This window comes from Cebidichthys violaceus, unplaced genomic scaffold, assembly GCF_023349555.1.
Source record: "Cebidichthys violaceus isolate CVI_PGR_0920_01 unplaced genomic scaffold, fCebVio1.0.p SCAF_77, whole genome shotgun sequence".
Taxonomy (NCBI): domain Eukaryota; kingdom Metazoa; phylum Chordata; class Actinopteri; order Perciformes; family Stichaeidae; genus Cebidichthys; species Cebidichthys violaceus.
The window spans coordinates 776,916-796,351 of NW_027176961.1; the positions used below are offsets into that span (position 1 = coordinate 776,916).

At 42.4% G+C, this 19,436-nt stretch overlaps 2 protein-coding genes across 3 annotated transcripts in view; both read left to right on the forward strand.

Annotated features, from left to right (window-relative positions):
• Positions 1 to 3,262, forward strand: part of cfl2 (cofilin 2 (muscle)) — a 3,902-nt gene extending 640 nt beyond the window's left edge. The window contains exons 2-4 of the mRNA XM_068737284.1: positions 1,186 to 1,493; positions 2,058 to 2,134; positions 2,405 to 3,262. Of these exons, the coding sequence (XP_068593385.1) occupies positions 1,186 to 1,493; positions 2,058 to 2,134; positions 2,405 to 2,517 (498 nt within the window). The 3' untranslated portion in view covers positions 2,518 to 3,262. The remainder of the gene's footprint in view (positions 1 to 1,185; positions 1,494 to 2,057; positions 2,135 to 2,404) is intronic.
• Positions 3,263 to 5,724: 2,462 nt separating this feature from the next.
• snx6 (sorting nexin 6) lies at positions 5,725 to 16,843 on the forward strand. 2 transcript variants are annotated; one of them, XM_068737281.1, is made up of 14 exons: positions 5,725 to 5,754; positions 5,908 to 5,958; positions 7,950 to 8,054; positions 8,375 to 8,485; positions 8,630 to 8,751; positions 11,334 to 11,457; positions 11,688 to 11,783; positions 11,867 to 11,972; positions 12,056 to 12,131; positions 12,233 to 12,272; positions 12,361 to 12,447; positions 13,161 to 13,320; positions 14,272 to 14,357; positions 14,487 to 16,843. In XM_068737281.1, the coding sequence occupies exons 1-14, from the start codon at positions 5,749 to 5,751 to the stop codon at positions 14,538 to 14,540; spliced, it is 1,224 nt and encodes a 407-aa protein (XP_068593382.1). In that variant the 5' UTR covers positions 5,725 to 5,748; the 3' UTR covers positions 14,541 to 16,843. The 2 variants fall into 2 exon arrangements, with proteins under 2 accessions (XP_068593382.1, XP_068593384.1); XM_068737283.1 differs by having other exon boundaries at positions 5,737 to 5,754; positions 5,911 to 5,958.
• The last annotated feature ends 2,593 nt before the right edge of the window (positions 16,844 to 19,436 follow it).

The window sequence follows — 19,436 nt, forward strand, 5'->3', positions numbered from 1 at the left end:
TGTGTGTGTGTGTGTATGTGTATGTATATGTATGCGTGCGCGCGTGTCTGAGGGCCTACAGGCTTCACCAGTTGTTAGGGTTAGTTAGTCTACTGGTTAGTTGGTTAGTGTTACTAGTGATCAGCCTGTTGGTGGTAACTAACCAGTATCAGTAACCAGTTAAACCAGCAGAGAACTAACTGTTGTTTTAATTAGTTGTTTATTTGTAATCATTTATTATATATTTCACATTATATTTTATGTATATTTTACATTATATTTTATATTATATTTTATCATAGTTCATATTGAATAAAAACTCACTCAGATTCATCACTTATTATTTTAATATTTTATCAAATTAAATCAGTTTGTGTATCAGTCAGCTGTACTCACTTTACTGCAGTACAAGTACTATTACTACTGTTTAAAATGAGCGTCAGAGTAAAAGTACTTTTTAAGCAGAAGTACTCCTTTCATAGTGTTGTATAATACTATGATATTATTCTGTTTAAATACTAATGAATTCAGTCTGAGATACTTCAAATACCACTGGTTGTATTACTACAGTATACTTCTACTACTGATTGAGTAGAATACTGTAGTAGTATACTGTATACTGTAGTACTACATCATATCTCAGGAGTACATCATGTGTCCTTTCATGGAAACAGCAAGTACAGTTATTAAATAAACGTAGTAAAAAGTACCATATTTCCTGTGAGATGTAGTAGAAGTACATGGAATACTGAAGTAAAGTACAACTACCTCAACACTGATACAAGTACCTGATAAATGATTATTGATCAATTGATTATCATCGTGAATCAGAATCTGAAATAATATAATATAAAATATAATAGTAGTAGTATAAATATAATAATATTATAAAAAATAATAGTATAACATATAATAATAGTAGTATAAAATCATATCTAGCTGCTATCTTTAGCTAAATAATAGCTGTCTGTCTGTCCAGCTGCTAGCTGTCTCTCTGTCCAGCTGCTAGCTGTCTGTCTGTCTGTCCAGCTGCTAGCTGTCTGTCTGTCTGTCCAGCTGCTAGCTGTCTGTCTCTCTGTCCAGCTGCTAGCTGTCTGTCTGTCTCGCTAATAGCATGATAGCTAGCAGCTAGAGAGATAGCTAGCTAATTAATATGAAGCAGCTGTCACATGTCCTCCTCTGAACCAATCACACATGTCCCCTCAGGCGTCGGGCGTGACAGTGAACGATGAGGTCATCAGGGTGTTCAACGACATGAAGGTGAGGAAGTCTTCGTCCGTGGACGAGGTGAAGAAGAGGAAGAAGGCCGTGCTGTTCTGTCTCAGCGAGGACAAGAAGAAGATCATCGTGGAGGAAGGTAAACAGATCCTGGTGGGAGACATCGGGGAGACCGTGGAGGACCCCTACGCCTGCTTCGTTAAGCTCCTCCCACCCAACGACTGTAGATACGGGCTGTACGATGCCACCTACGAGACCAAGGAGTCCAAGAAGGAGGACCTGGTCTTCATCTTCTGGTAAGACCTGTAGACCTTTAGGATCAGGGACCTGGTCTTCATCTTCTGGTACAGTTAGACCTGTAGACCTTTAGGACCAGGACCTGGTGTTCATCTTCTGGTACGGTTAGACCTGTAGACCTTTAGGACCAGGACCTGGTGTTCATCTTCTGGTACGGTTAGACCTGTAGACCTTTAGGACCAGGACCTGGTGTTCATCTTCTGGTACGGTCCTCTGGGTTCATCTTTTACCACCTATCCATCACCAGATCCTGCTCCAGTCCCTCTTTGTTTACCTGTCTGTCTGTCTGTCTGTCTGTCTGTCTCTCTCGCTGTCTGTCTCTCTCTCTCTTTGTTTACCTGTCTGTCTCTCTCTTTGTTTACCTGTCTGTCTCTCTGTCTCAGTAAAGAAAAGGTCTAAAATACCATACAAGTTATTTTTAGCAGCATTTAAACTAAGTTTTGTATTATTTAAAAGTTTATAGGTTCCAAACTTTAGTTCTGAGTCTCATTGATCCTCATCAGGGTCCCTGTAGACCACATGAGTAGATCCTGGTTCTGAATGAGGGCTCTGCTGTGTTTCAGGGCTCCAGAGAACGCTCCTCTGAAGAGCAAGATGATCTACGCCAGCTCTAAAGACGCCATCAAGAAGAAGTTTACAGGTGAGTCACCTGTGTCCTATCTGTCCTTTCCTAACCACTTCTTGGTGGAAGATTGGTGGAGCTCAGGTGTGACAGGTGGAGCTCAGGTGTGATTGATGGAGCTCAGGTGTGATTGGTGGAGCTCAGGTGTGACAGGTGGAGCTCAGGTGTGATTGATGGAGCTCAGGTGTGATTGGTGGATCTCAGGTGTGACAGGTGGAGCTCAGGTGTGATTGGTGGAGCTCAGGTGGTGTGTGTAGTCTCTCGGTGACCTCAGGTGTGTCTCCTCAGGTATCAAACACGAGTGGCAGGTGAACGGGCTGGACGACATCCAGGACCGCGCCACGCTGGCGGAGAAGCTTGGTGGTAACGTGGTGGTGTCTCTGGAGGGTAAACCGCTGTGATGTCACGGCGGCGAGCGGAGCGGAGCCAAAACAACCGCCGTGCCAAAGGACCGAAGCACCTGAACACCACCGCTCTGTATCCGGTCCTCAAGGACTTAGCGTCTTTAGGCCTCTTTCTTTTCTTTTTGTTCCTTTTGCTTTTTTCCAACATGAAGGAGATCTCATTAACATAATGATATGCAAACCCCTCCCACTTTGTTGCCACATGACTTCTGTTCACCTGGCAGATAAAAACCCAGAAATGACCCCCAACCAAACCAGGACGGTTGTCTCTCTCGCTCAGAGTTTTGCCAAAAAGTCGATTTCAAGGAAGCAGCCACACGTGTCGGGGGGGGGGGGGGGGGGGGTGAAGCTCCGCCTCCTGCAGCACACGGGTCATGAGGCTTTTTACATATGACTTTATTTATTATTGTAAGTGTTGTTTGTTTCTTCTCCAGTATGTTGACACCACTTCGTTGTTTCTATGAGAAGAGGAAGAGCACTTTGTGTTGACACCGCGGTAACGCCCGTTTACCTCCGCTCATCACCGTTTGGTCGTCGCCTTACTTTCAGTTTGAATGTAACCGTCACGCCAGTTAGTTAGAGTGCACTTTTATTTTGTAAAGAAACACTACAGGAAGCAGATTTGACCCCAGCAGTGAGAGACAACAACAACAACACGACGACATCGGAGCCTTAAAGTGGAACACGTTGTTTCTGAGATCACATGAAGCCACTTTGCAATAAAAGCCTGTGGCAGATCTGACCTCCCGCCTCTTCTCTGCTTCCACCAATCACAGAACAGTTCTACCCTTAGATCCTCATGTCCCACGTTCTGTCTGTGAGAACCATCAATAGATCATCAATTGAACCAGTGTGACACCTTGATAGAACCAGGCTTAGTAGAAGAGACGCGAGTTCTCCTACTGTAGTATTAGTATGAACTCAGAACTCAGGAGAACTACAATCTTGGTAGAAACCCATTAGAACCACTATAATCTAAGAAAAACCCCACTAAGAAACACTAAAGTTTTAGAAGAAAACCCAGTAGAACCGCTATAATCTAAGAAGAAACCCAGTAGAACCACTATAATCTAAGAAGAAACCCATTAGAACCACTATAATCCCACTAGAACCCCCTTAGACCCCTTAGTATTCTTTACTCCAGTGGAACCCATAACACCCAGCATGACTTTGTTGAACTCCAGGTGAACTATTACGAACCCAAACTAGAACCATTACCTGAGGGAACCTAGTAGAACCAGTAAGATTACAGTAAACCCCATTAGAACAAGTACAGCTCCATCAGTAGAGAACGAGTAAGAAATACAGAACATGTTAAAAACATTTAAACTTTAAATAAACATCTGTTACTACAAATCAAGACAACAAGACGTTCTGTCTGCAGACGTTCTACCAGGTGTTTATTATACAGACTTTAGGTTCCTGCAGGAACAGATTCACATTCTCATGTTCTGTGATGGTGAGTTATAAATATCTGGTTCTTTAGAGTGAAGTCTGACTCCCAGGATGCATTTCACTGACAAATAGCCGATCACAGGGCTCCTCATCATAGACTGACCTTCAGCTTCAATCATATAATAAACAGAAGGTTTACCTGTATGATGACATAATAAACAGGTTTACCTGTACGATGACATCATAATAAACAGAAGGTTTGCCTGAATGATGACATCATAATAAACAGAAGGTTTACCTGTACGATGACATCATAATAAACAGAAGGTTTACCTAAACGATGACATCATAATAAACAGGTTTACCTGTACGATGACATCATAATAAACAGAAGGTTTACCTGAACGATGACATCATAATAAACAGGTTTACCTGAAAGATGACATCATAATAAACAGGTTTACCTGTACGATGACATCATAATAAACAGGTTTACCTGAACGATGACATCATAATAAACAGGTTTACCTGTACGATGACATCATAATAAACAGAAGGTTTACCTGTACGATGACATCATAATAAACAGAAGGTTTACCTGAACGATGACATCATAATAAACAGAAGGTTTACCTGAACGATGACATCATAATAAACAGGTTTACCTGTACGATGACATCATAATAAACAGAAGGTTTACCTGAACGATGACATCATAATAAACAGGTTTACCTGAACGATGACATCATAATAAACAGGTTTACCTGTACGATGACATCATAATAAACAGAAGGTTTACCTGAACGATGACATCATAATAAACAGGTTTTCCTGAACGATGACATCATAATAAACAGGTTTACCTGTACGATGACATCATAATAAACAGGTTTACCTGTACGATGACATCATAATAAACAAAAGGTTTACCTGTACGATGACATCATCAAGGTAAGTTTCTGTGTTCCTGAACATCTCTGATAGAACATCAGAGGACCCAGTGAGACCAGAACCAGGTTCTTGGTTCCTGCAGCTGTTAAAGAAACAGTGACTCAGCTCCAGAATCTGATCCTCCTGCTGCTATTTATAAATCCTCATGTCTCTGAGTCATCATGTCCTCAGAAGGAGACGCTCACAGAGACCTAGATCCACTACAGGGGGGTCAACCCTAGACCACCGACCTGGATCCACTTTCTGTTAGTTCTACACTTAGTTCTCTTAAGTCCTTCACTAATGGGTCAAATCTGTACTGGTTTCAAGACTCCCAGCAGAAATATATGGAAGATTAAAAACTACAGAGACCATGATCCACTATCGAGAAGATCCACTACAGAGACCAAGATCCACGATAGAGACCAAGATCCACTACAGAGACCGAGATTCACTATAGAGACCAATATCCACTATTGAGAAGATCCACTACAGAGACCGAGATCCACTATAGAGACCAAGATCTACTACAGAGAAGATCCAGTACAGACCAGCATAAGGGAGGCCACACACAATGACATCATCATAAGAAAAATAAAATAGAGTAGAATGAAATAAAGTAAAGTATAACAAACAAAACAATATAATACAATATAATATAATATAATAATATAATAATATAATATAATAATATATAATAATATAATAATATATAATAATATAATATAATACAATATAACATAATTATATGAAGTAAAGTAAATAAAACAAACAAAACAGAATATAACTAAAGGTAAATAAAAGGTTATAATAAAGCTCTCCTTCTTGTTTTGAATTTGATTCGTGACGTTTGCCTCGCCGTGGTGACGTCACGCCACTTCCTGTCTCCACCCGTTCGCAGCCATGATGGTGGGTTCACGTCTTCATGTCTTTTCTCTCCTCTCGCTCTCTTTAACCGGCACGTTAACGGGCTGCTCCGGTGTCCGTGTTGTTGTTGTTGTTGTTGTTGTTGTTGTTGTGGTGGTGGCGGACTAACGGCGCTGTGTGTCTCTCTCTCCGCAGCAGGAAGGGCTGGACGACGGACCCGACTTCCTCTCCGAGGAGGACCGGGGAGTGAGTGCTACCTGTCTGTCCGCACCTGTCTGTCCGTCAGGGCCAAGCTAGAGACTCTAATTAGCCTTAGCTCCGGTGTATGAGCCGTGCTGGCTAATGTTAGCTTCATGCTAACGGAATCCAGGCTCTCTGTGGGTTCAACCGTTAGCTTCAAGGGCTAACTGAGCTAACAGGCTATGCTGTACTAGTTAGCCATCCGGGTGTCACGTGACTCTCTCTCTGGTGCTGATTGGATGATTCAGTTCAGTTTGAGTCTCATGACCACTGAGACATGAAACCATTCCTGGTTCTGGTTCTGTGTCCCAGTGAGACATGAAACCAGTCCTGGTTCTCAGTGAGACATGAAACTAGTCCTGGTCTTGTGTCCCAGTGAGACATGAAACCAATCCACAAACGAAAAAATATCACGACGCTGCGGCGTGATAGCCTATCAGTGTTGAGATGACCTCCTGTCATCAGTGACATCATGACGTTGTTGAATCAGGAAGTAAATACTGAATCCGTCTGTTCAGAGCTCTACGACGCCTCAAATCATTAGAGACCGAACTGTGTGTACATGTGTGAACCAGACGGTACAAACAGTGAAACACGTGTCTACGTCATCTAGGAGTAAATACACTCCTAGATGACGTTGTGTTGAGTGTTGATGACGTCGTGTTTGAGTGTTGATGACGTCGTGTTTGAGTGTTGATGACGTGTTGAGTGTTGATGACGTCGTGTTGAGTGTTGATGACGTCGTGATGAGTGTTGATGACGTCGTGATGAGTGTTGATGACGTTGTGTTTGAGTGTTGATGACGTTGTGTTGAGTGTTGATGACGTGTTGAGTGTTGATGACGTTGTATTTAAGTGTTGATGACGTTGTGTTTCAGTGTTGATGACGTGTTGAGTGTTGATGACGTTGTGTTTCAGTGTTGATGACGTGTTGAGTGTTGATGACGTTGTGTTTCAGTGTTGATGACGTGTTGAGTGTTGATGACGTTGTGTTTCAGTGTTGATGACGTGTTGAGTGTTGATGACGTGTTTGAGTGTTGATGACGTTGTGTTTGAGTGTTGATGACGTTGTGTTTGAGTGTTGATGACGTTGTGTTGAGTGTTGATGACGTTGTGGTTGAGTGTTGATGACGTCGTGGTTGAGTGTTGATGACGTCGTGTTTGAGTGTTGATGACGTCGTGTTTGAGTGTTGATGACGTCGTGGTTGAGTGTTGATGACGTCGTGTTTGAGTGTTGATGACGTCGTGTTTGAGTGTTGATGACGTCGTGTTTGAGTGTTGATGACGTCGTGTTTGAGTGTTGATGACGTTGTGTTGAGTGTTGATGACGTCGTGGTTGAGTGTTGATGACGTCGTGGTTGAGTGTTGATGACGTTGTGTTGAGTGTTGATGATGTCGTGTTTGAGTGTTGATGACATTGTGTTTGAGTGTTGATGACGTTGTGTTGACTGGAGCTGCTACAATTTTAGCTTAGCATAGCACCGATCGATACGAGCTCCATTCAGAAAGAAGCATTTTAAAAGTGATTTGTTTGTCGTCTTGAGGAGAAAACTAACAAAACATGAATTCAGACTTTTTAAAAATCGGCATCATCGTGTAGTTATTTCTGCATCTTTGTATCCGTTTATTGCAGTTAAATGAGTTTAGTGTTCACACAGCTGAATACAGATCGATGAACTACACGGAGGTCCTCAGGACTGTGATGAACCCGACAAGAAGGCGTCTACACAGCACGTACTGAGCAGAAACAGAGATTATTGTTTTCATGGTTGATGGCCGACAGTCGAACATCTTCCAGGGTGATAAGCCACGCCCACTCTCCGGAGCGAATGGGGCGATTTATGCAAATGACCACAAATGGTCCCCGGCGAGTGAACGTGACGCGATTAACGTACCTTTTAGACTCTGACACGTGTCCTTAATCGATAACTATGTTAACCGGCCCGTCAGTGGGTGTGGTGCATTATGGGATATGTGGTCTCTATCCTCCCTCTGCAGCCGCGGGCGGTGAACGTAGATCTGCAGACGGACGCCACGCTGCAGGTGGACATCTCTGACGCTCTTAGTGAGAGGGACAAGGTGAAGTTCACCGTCCACACCAAGGTGAGACAGTCTGTCCTCCTCCGTCCTAGTGAGGACATTTTGGTCCTCTTTCTTTCTGTCTGTCCTCCTCTGTCCTAGTGAGGACATTATGGTCCTCTTTCTGTCTGTCCTCCTCTGTCCTAGTGAGGACATTATGGTCCTCTTTCTATCTGTCCTCCTCCGTCCTAGTGAGGACATTATGGTCCTCTTTCTGTCTGTCCTCCTCTGTCCTAGTGAGGACATTATGGTCCTCTTTCTGTCTGTCCTCCTCTGTCCTAGTGAGAACATTTTGGACGGATCAGTTTGATGGTTTACTTCCTTTTTACTTCCTGTTTACACAGAGCACGCTCCCTAACTTCAAGCAGAACGAGTTCTCGGTGGTCCGACAGCACGAAGAGTTCATCTGGCTTCACGACTCGTTCGTGGAGAACGAAGAGTACGCAGGATACATCGTAAGAACCACACACACACACACACACACACACACACACACACACTGTTCACTGGTCCGCTGGGAGTATTGATCTTTGGAAACGGTTTCAGTAGCATAACTGAAACATAAAGCAAATGACTCCTGTGTTGTTGTTGATGTGTAGATCCCCCCAGCCCCCCCCAGACCAGACTTTGATGCATCCAGAGAGAAGCTGCAGAAGCTGGGGGAGGGAGAAGGATCCATGACCAAGGAGGAGTTCACCAAGATGAAGCAGGAGCTGGAGGCGTGAGTCACTGATACCACCTATCTACCTACTGATCTACTGACATAATGACGTACCACCTATCTACCTACTGATCTACTGACATAATGACGTACCACCTATCTACCTACTGTCCTACCGACATAATGACGTACCACCTATCTACCTACTGATCTACTGATATAATGACGTACAGTTGTGGTCAAAAGTTTACATACACTTGTAAAGAACATAATGTCATGGCTCTCTTGAGTTTCCAGTTATTTCTACAACTCTGATTTTTCTCTGATAGAGTGATTGGAACAGATACTTCTTTGTCACAAAAAACATTCATAAAGTTTGGTTCTTTCATGAATTTATTATGGGTTAACAGAAAAAGTGATCAAATCTGCTGGGTCAAAAATATACATACAGCAACATGAATTAGCAATTTTAGTGACTTAGAAAGTTGTGTCAATGAAATGAGCTTCATAGCATGGCCTCTTAACTTCTTGTGAGTGATTATGAGTGACTACAGCTGGTGACTTCTCTGAGGCCATTTAAATAGGGCTCATTGGATACAAACGCCCACAAACGCTACAATGGGAAAGTCAAAGGAGCTCAGCATGGATCTGAAAAAGCGAATCATTGACTTGAACAAGTCAGGAAAGTCACTTGGAGCCATTTCAAAGCAGCTGCAGGTCCCAAGAGCAACAGTGCAAACAATTGTTTGTAAGTATAAAGTGCATGGCACTGTTTTGTCACTGCCACGATCAGGAAGAAAATGCAAGCTATCACCTGCTGCTGAGAGAAAATTGGTCAGGAGGGTGAAGAGTCAACCGAGAACCACCAAAAAGCAGATCTGCCAAGAATTAGAAGCTGCTGGAACACAGGTGTCAGTGTCCACAGTCAAGCGTGTTTTGCATCTCCATGGACTGAGAGGCTGCCGTGCAAGAAGGAAGCCCTCGCTCCAAAAGCGGCACCTTAAGGCTCGACTGAAGTTTGCTGCTGATCACATGGACAAAGATAAGACCTTCTGGAGGAAAGTTCTGTGGTTAGATGAAACAAAAATCAAGCTGTTTGGCCACAATGCCCAGCAATATGTTTGGAGGAGAAAAGGTGAGGCCTTTAACCCCAAGAACACCATGCCTACCGTCAAGCACGGTGGTGGTAGTATTATGCTGTGGGGCTGTTTTGCTGCCAATGGAACTGGTGCTTTACAGAGAGTAAATGGGATAATGAAGAAGGAGGATTACCTTCAAATTCTTCAGGATAACCTAAAATCATCAGCCCGAAGGTTGGGTCTTGGGCGCAGTTGGGTGTTCCAACAGGACAATGACCCCAAACACACATCAAAAGTGGTAATGGAATGGCTAAATCAGGCAAGAATTAGGGTTTTAGAATGGCCTTCCCAAAGTCCTGACTTAAATCCCATTGAGAACATGTGGACAATGCTGAAGAAACAAGTCCATGTCAGAAAGCCATCAAATTTAACTGAACTGCACCAATTCTGTCAAGAGGAGTGGTCAAAGATTCAACGAGAAGCTTGCCAGAAGCTTGTGGATGGCTACCAAAAGCGCCTAATTGAAGTGAAAATGGCCAAGGGACATGTAACCAAATATTAGCACTGCTGTATGTATATCTTTGACCCAGCAGATTTGATCACTTTTTCTGTTAACCCATAATAAAGTCATGAAAGAACCAAACTTCATGAATGTTTTTTGTGACAAAGAAGTATCTGTTCCAATCACTCTATCAGAGAAAAATCAGAGTTGTAGAAATAACTGGAAACTCAAGAGAGCCATGACATTATGTTCTTTACAAGTGTATGTAAACTTTTGACCACAACTGTACCACCTATCTACCTACTGATCTACTGACATAATGACGTACCACCTATCTACCTACTGATCTACTGACATAATGACGTACCACCTATCTACCTACTGATCTACCATCATAATGACGTACCACCTATCTACCTACCGATTTAACTACCTACCGACATCAGAATCGGAACCGTTTATTTCCACGGTATGTTGCACATACAAGGAATTTGACATGGTGAATGGTGCATAACATTAAACAATCAACAACAATCAACAGAGTGCAAAAAATAGAAACGTATTAAAATGTACAATAATATATAGTGCACAGATTACAGGACTATAAACAAGTATAATGTAAGTGTATGTGAAAGTGTTGAGTGTGTTTAATTAAAGAAACATAGAGGGGTAGGGAGATTGTCCTGGGGATGACAGAGTCAGTGGGGGTCCTGGTCTTTGTTGGTGAACCCGACTGAAGAAACTGTTCATGTGACCTGAGGTCTTGGTCCTGATGGACCGCAGCCTCCTGCCAGATGGAAGGGGCTCGAACAATTTATGTCCAGGGTGAGATATTTACCGATTTAACTACCTACCAATCTACATACAGACCTGCAGATCTAGCAACCTACCGACTCTACCTCCCTACCGACTCTACCGACTCTACCTGCCTACCGACTCTACCTGCCTATCGATCGAGCTGATGACCTACCTTCCTACCGATCTGTCTTTGCACCGATTACAATTGTCTGGAGCTCTGCTAAGCTGGTAGTAAAGCTGACCGCTTACTGTTGTGTTTTCAGAGAGTACCTGGCCATCTTTAAGAAGACCGTTGCCATGCACGAGGTCTTCCTGTGTCGTGTGGCGGCTCATCCTGTCCTCAGGAAAGACCTCAACTTCCATGTCTTCCTGGAGTACAACCAGGACGTGAGTCGCCTGACAGTAAAACTACACACTACACACCTCTGAGCCGAGAGGTCTCACTCTGCTCCTGTTTATAAGACAAAGTCTGAAAAACATATTAATCTGAGATGTCAAAGATGACATAAGAAACAGAACAATAAGAGAGTCTAAGTAGGAGCCTTGTGGTACTCCAGACGTATGTTGTGTATCTGCTGTTTGTGCACTTCATGATGATGATGTGTGACCTCTGACAGCTGAGTGTACGAGGGAAGAACAAGAAGGAGAAGCTGGAGGATTTCTTCAAGAACGTGGTGAAGTCGGCGGACGGCGTCCTCGTGGCCGGAGTCAAGGTGACGGTTCAGAGTTCAGAGCTTCTACCAGACTTCAAAGGTCTCACGTCCGTCAGGTTTCATGGATATTTAATGTTTTTCAGGACGTGGACGACTTCTTTGAGCACGAGAAGACGTTTCTGTTGGAATATCACAACAGAGTGAAAGACGCTTCGGCCAAATCTGACAGAATGATCCGCTCGCACAAAAGTAAGAATCAAGCTGATTTAATAACTAATGGGAGACACTGTCCGGATGCATCATGGGACTAAGAGTCAGGTATTTGTGTTCAGATGCTGCAGATGACATCAACAGAATCGCCTCGTCTCTCTACACATTAGGAACGCAGGACTCCACAGACCTCTGCAAGTACGAACAGACATCTGCTGACAGTGTGCCGATTTATTTTTGTTTCATTATTTAATTTCCACTTTCTCCAGTTGATCGGTTTCCTGTTTCATCTGTTTCAGGTTCTTCCTGAAAGTGTCGGAGCTGTTTGAGAAAACGAGGGTATGTTTTTTGATGTTGTTTGTTGTCTGTAGCAGTGTGTTGTTTTGTTCACATCAGACTTGTGAAGGTTTCTGTCATTGTTTTACAGAAGATTGAAGCTCGAGTTGCAGCGGATGAAGACCTGAAGCTGGCCGACCTGCTGAAATATTACCTGAGAGAGTCACAGGCTGCAAAGGTCAGACCTTGTCCGACCCTTATGGGCCTGATCACAATCCATCAACGCACAATGCATGCTGGGTAGATCTGTGTCCGACTTGATCCCAACTTGATCTGATGTCAAGCACACTTGGGCAACAGTTAGCCCGACAGTCCTACAGTTAGCCCGACAGTTAGCCGTACAGTTAGCCTTACAGTTAGCCTTACAGTTAGGCCGACAGCCTTCCAATTACCCCGACAGTTAGCCCAACAGTCCTACAGTTAGCCTGACAGTTAGCCTCACAGAATTTGCTTTATGGAACGGAATGAACTGTGAGTCTGACTAAGTAAAATAAGTCTGGCTTATTTGGTAAAGGTGCTTTATAGAATTGGGCCCAGGATCTAACAGGATGTAAATATTTCTTTGACTTCCTGTTTATTCCAGTTGATTAAGACTATTGCTAGTCCGTCTCTCAATGCTGTCTGACTTCCTGTCTGTGCCCCATTGGTTCCTACTGAAGATGTAAATCTTTAAAAACACACATATATAGTTTCATCAGTCACTGTAGTTTTTATGAAACAAACAGGAGGGGACTATTGTCAGCGGTGGATTAATCCACATGTGGTGCTGTAGTGAGTGTTTGTATGCAAGTCAAAATAACCAAATAACAATGTCACCTCGCTCAGTAAAAAACCTTTTCTGTATCAAATGTTAAAAGACTCGTTCAGAATATTGTGGTGATGTGGCTGCAGGACTTGCTGTACCGGAGGAGCCGGTCTCTGGTGGACTATGAAAACGCTAACAAGGCTCTGGATAAAGCTCGAGCCAAAAACAGAGACGTCCTGCAGGCCGAGACCAGCCAGCAGCTCTGCTGCCACAAGTTTGAGAAGATCTCTGAGTCCGCCAAGCAAGGTCAGTCCAGTCCACTTTTTATACCTGTGAGAGACTTCTTTTACTTTTACAGCTACAACAAAACACACGTCAAGGTTTCAGACAGTCCTCACACCAATATACTAATTTATCATTAGATCCTTGGTACTTGTACTCCAGATCCTTGGTACTCTTACTCCAGATCCTTGGTACTTGTACTCCAGATCCTTGGTACTCTTACTCCAGATCCTTGGTACTTGTACTCTAGATCCTTGGTACTCTTACTCCAGATCCTTGGTACTTGTACTCCAGATCCTTGGTACTTGTACTCCAGATCCTTGGTACTTTTATTCCAGATCCTTGGTACTCTTACTCCAGATCCTTTGTACTTGTACTCCAGATCCTTGGTACTTTTACTCCAGATCCTTAGTACTCGTACTCCAGATCCTTGGTACTCGTACTCCAGATCCTTGGTACTCGTACTCCAGATCCTTGGTACTTGTACTCCAGATCCTTTGTACTCTTACTCCAGATCCTTTGTACTTTTACTCCAGATCCTTGGTACTTGTACTCCAGATCCTTTGTACTCTTACTCCAGATCCTTTGTACTTTTACTCCAGATCCTTGGTACTCATACTCCAGATCCTTGGTACTCGTACTCCAGATCCTTGGTACTCGTACTCCAGATCCTTGGTACTCGTACTCCAGATCCTTGGTACTCGTACTCCAGATCCTTTGTACTTTTACTCCAGATCCTTGATACTTTTACTCCATATCCTTGGTGCTCTTACTCCAGATCCTTGATACTCTTACTCCAGATCCTTGATACTTTTACTCCATATCCTTGGTGCTCTTACTCCAGATCCTTGATACTCTTACTCCAGATCCTTGATACTTTTACTCCATATCCTTGGTGCTCTTACTCCAGATCCTTGATACTCTTACTCCAGATCCTTGTTACTTTTACTGATCCGGATTCTGTTCTGATTGCAGAGCTCATAGACTTTAAGACGAGACGAGTGGCAGCTTTTAGGAAGAACCTGGTGGAGCTGGCAGAGCTGGAGCTCAAACACGCCAAGGTAACAAATGACATCATCTGTTGAAAGACATTGATTATACCTGTCCCTCTGTACACCTGTCCCTCTGTCCAACTGTGCACTTGTGTCTCTTTACACCTGTGTCTCTGACCCCGCCCCTCTCACCTGCAGGGGAACCTCCAGCTGCTGCAGAGTTGTCTGGGTGTCCTGAAAGGTAACACTTAACTGTTCAACCTCGCGCAACACCAACCGTACACGCCCCTTTTATACAACCCCGCCCACATCAACTGGGCATCCACTGTGGGCGGAGCCTGGGCGGACGAATGACACTGAGAACTGTGGACAAGAGAGAGAACAGACAGGAAGTCTGTCATCTTCATCACTAACCAGACACCGTCCTCTTCAGCTTCTTCATCCTCCTCTTCCCAGTCTTCTCCAGCAGGACCTGTACCGGTTTTACTGGTCCATTATCAGACCTGAAGCACCTGTACCGGTTCTACTGCTCCATTATCAGACCTGAAGCACCTGTACCGGTTCTACTGGTCCATTATCAGGCCTGAAGCATCTGTACCGGTTCTACTGGTCCATTATCAGACCTGAAGCACCTGTACCAGTTCTACTGGTCCAACAGGACTAGTGTGATCAGCCTCTTTTTCTCCTGAGTGACATTCACATACAACTTTATTATCACAGAACAGACAAAACAAATTCATGTTTTTATCCAAATTAAACAAATCCTTCCCAGTCTACCAGTTCTACTGTGGTGATACTGGTCCCAGTACAGTATCTGATTATCAGTGTAGATAACTCACACATATATTTCACAATTTTTTTCAATGAACAAAAGTTGTCAAAGTTCAAACATCAAGAACTTCAAAATAAAAGTAACTCTTGTAGTTATAACTTGTATGATAGAAGAAAACATGTTAAATCGGACCCGAGATGATCAATACCAGCAGATCAAGTATCCATCAGGTATTGATCAGGTATCGACCCTGACACCTGAAAAACCGATCCCACTCTGCTACTTCAGCAGGAACTGGTCCCAGTTGGTCCCTGATTGTCTCAACATCTTATAAACTGTTTTTGTCTTCTACTGAGTCAGAAGTCTTTCAACCTGTTTCTATTTTAAATGTTTTCATAATTGTCACATAAGGACTTATATCAGTTATCTCATAACCAGTTATTGTATCATAATTACCCATTAATAACCAGTTATTATCCTTTAATAACCAGTTATTATCTCATAGTAACCAGTTATTATCTCATAGTAACAATTATTATCTCATAGTAAACAGTTATTATCTCAGTTTCCAGTTATCTCATAGTAACAAGTTATTATCCCTTAGTAACAGTTATTATCTTAGTTTCTAGTCATTATCCCATAGTAACCAACCAGTTATTATCCCATAATAAGTTATTGTTGCATAATAACAGTTATTGTCGCATAATAACAGTTATTATCCCTTAATAACAGTTATTATCCCATAATTACAGTTATTGTTGCATGATAACTGTTAGTATCCCTTAATAGCAGTTATCCCATAACAGTTAGTATCCCTTAATAAGTTATTATCCCTTAATAACAGTTATTATCCCATAGTAAACAGTTATTATCCCATAGTAACCAGTTATTATCCCATAATAATAATTATCCCATAATAGTTATTACCCTTTAATAACAGTTATTATCCCTTAATAACAGTTGTTCCTTAATACCAGTTATGATCTCATAATACCAGTTATGATCTCATAACAGTTATGATCCCATAAAGACAACATATCTCAGAATTATCTGAGAATGACGACTTATTCTCTTGTAACTTTGATTCCATAATGAAAACTATTTTCTCTTTCCTGTGAAGTCGATGAGCTCCAGTAAACATGAACTAGTGTCGATGTGTAGAAAGTGAGGATGAAAAGTGGAGAAGACGTTTCTGACTCGACTCGTGTTCACTTCAGGAAAACAAGACTTTTAGGACTCAAAGAGACAAAAACATGGAGATGCTTTCCAGTGAAGGTTCACTGTGTCCTCCTCTCCTGTTGTCTGTTGTCTTATTTTGGCGGTGTGTGGTGGTTTTATTGTGTAGGTGAACTTCCTGTTCTGCTGCTGTGTGACGCGTTCAGGGTCCAGCTGTCGGTTCTTATTAAAGTGTAACGTCACTAAATAAAGAAGCCTTGTATATGTTTGTATTAGTTAACTAATGAACGCTAATCTTCATCTTCACTAACGTAGCTCGTTGTTTTTCTTTGATCAGCTGTTTGTTGCCATGGAGACCAGTCGCTCCGTTTGATTCGTTGTTCAGAATGTTTTATTTTTTAAAGTCACAGTATACGAATGTTTTTTTCACTCTTATGTGACCAAAGCTTCCATTTCTGATTCAAGATGGAGACGAGAAAAAGAGAAATAAAAAGAGTAAAATAAATAAAGATGATTTATGATTCACAACGTTTTCGTTGTTTAAAGTTTCATGAAGTCTGTAATCCACCAGAGACTCAATAAAACTTTATGGACACTTTTCTTACAATCATCTGTGTCGCTGCTTTACTGGGAGGAGGAGCCGTCTGATTGGACTGGAGGCTTACAGGGGGCGGGGCGGGGCCAGGATGTTCCTCTACATCCTGTTCTTATTCTGACCCACAATCCTTTGCAGCAGCAGAGGCGCAAGAGGGTCAAAGGTTCCGTTCTTTTTGAGGTACTACAAGTAGAAGTGAATTACCCACAATGCATAGCGCAGTGATGTTAAACGGGTTACCAGGGGAACCATGGAGGATTCAAAAAGGTAAACAAAGAGGTCACATGTTCAATAAACATTAAGGTTAAACTTTTATTTAAATGTTGCTTTAACAAAAACAGGAAGTAGATTGTTTGACAGTCGGCTGATCTGGAGGATGGACCAATCAGGAGCGACTCCTGGTGTTGTCACGGTAACCGGATGTGTCACAAGGTGAACCTTCTGTTCTTTATGGACATTTACTGTTTACATTTGTGACATTTACACATAACATCAGAGCTGATGTCATGTGTTTCATGTTGCCCCCTCCAGAAGAACCACAAGACTCTGTCCCTGTGTCCTCATCCTGGACTCCAGGGATCCTCCTCTCTGGAGTTCCTCTAGTGTCCCCTCTGGTGTCCCCCCTTGTGTCCCTCCTGTCCCTCGTGTCCCCTATAATTAAAATTATTTCTGTTTTCTGAATTTTAAATCGATGAATAAATTAGGGTTCAGATAAATCTATGAATTGAGAGTTGATTTATATAAACACATGATAAATGTTATGCTTTTATTTCTGGACACGAAGATGTTCTTTTTGTGGGAAAACCAAGCCGGAAGTAAGCTTCACTCAAAGATAAAAGTAAAATCCACAGTTCCGTCATATTATATGATATATTTAATCCCTTAAGTACTCTGATATTTTACATCAGTCAAAGTACTGTTGTAGAATAACTGTACGAGACCTCGTATAAACTGTGACTTTGATCCCAGCTTGTATCAACATGTTTAAAAGATGAACGGAAGTACAAACCAACACCATTTGACCTGCAAAGAGTGTCAACCTGACCCGGTCAGGAGAAGGAGGGCATGACGTGATGAGAGGACCAGATGTGGTTTGTACTGGTTCAGTCAGTAAGATGTGATTGGTGAACTGTGGGGTGAGGTTTAAGACTAGAGTATTAAAGTCATATGTAAGAACCTTGAGTCTTTGGATTCGTTGTGAACATGTCCTTGTGTACACAAGAATAAACGGTCTCCGCTGGTTGCTACACCAACTACTACGTGTCTTCTCCTCATTTCTACCACAACTTAATGGTGGTGTTTTTGCCACAACATATTTGGCCCCCAACGTGACGCTCAACTGTTCGATGGGGGGGGAAGTACTGAAAAGGCTAAAGGGTAAAATCGTGTGTTTGAGTCGAGCCCGGGACATCTTCCGCTTCTTCAGCCAACCAACAATCACGCTAGAGGCGTTGTATCAGGTAGGAGATGTGATATCTCATTATAGATTCTATAGTTTCTACAGCGTGATTCTCACTTATGTGATAGAGAGGGAGTATCTGGGGTCCCCTCAATAGAATCCACGTCTGTGGCAGAGGAGGAGGCAATGGATAACGGAATAGAGTTTCAAAACTAAATATAAGAAAGCAACTGTCTGAACACACGACTGCAATCATACTGACACTACTGACAAAGAGACCACAAAGGAGAGATTCATAGATCATAAAGGGAAGAGATATAACTCCCTATAAAAAACCCTGTGTCAAGTTTAATGAGCCTCGGGTGAAACAGAGTGAACAGCAAGCAGCCCAACAATAAGAATCTCTCTGAACAAAGACTTGAGTACAAGCAATAAAAGATAAAGTTTACTCAACGTTGGACATTAGAAAAGAAGATAAAAAACAAAAACTGTCCCAGGTGGCTTTGCATGATTAGGTGGCTCATATGATTATGAGCTCTTGGCATGTTTGTGGCTGTTTTTCCAGTTATACACTGCAATTGTGTAATCAAGCCTCTGTGAAACCTCTCATAAGAAATATATATTTGATCTTTTCTACCACTACATAATGGAGGTGTTTGTGTTTCTACCACTACATAATGGTGGTGTTTGTGTTTCTACCACTACATAATGGTGGTGTTTGTGTTTCTACCACTGCATAATGGAGGTGTTTGTGTTTCTACCACTGCATAATGGAGGTGTTGGTGTTTCTACCACTGCATAATGGAGGTGTTTGTGTTTCTACCACTGCATAATGGAGGTGTTTGTGTTTCTACCACTGCATAATGGAGGTGTTGGTGTTTCTACCACTGCATAATGGAGGTGTTTGTGTTTCTACCACTGCATAATGGTGGTGTTTGTGTTTCTACCACTACATAATGGTGGTGTTTGTGTTTCTACCACTACATAATGGTGGTGTTTGTGTTTCTACCACTACATAATGGTGGTGTTTGTGTTTCTACCACTACATAATGGTGGTGTTTGTGTTTCTACCACTACATAATGGAGGTGTTTGTGTTTCTACCACTACATAATGGTGGTGTTTGTGTTTCTACCACTACATAATGGTGGTGTTTGTGTTTCTACCACTACATAATGGAGGTGTTTGTCTTTCTACCACGACATAAG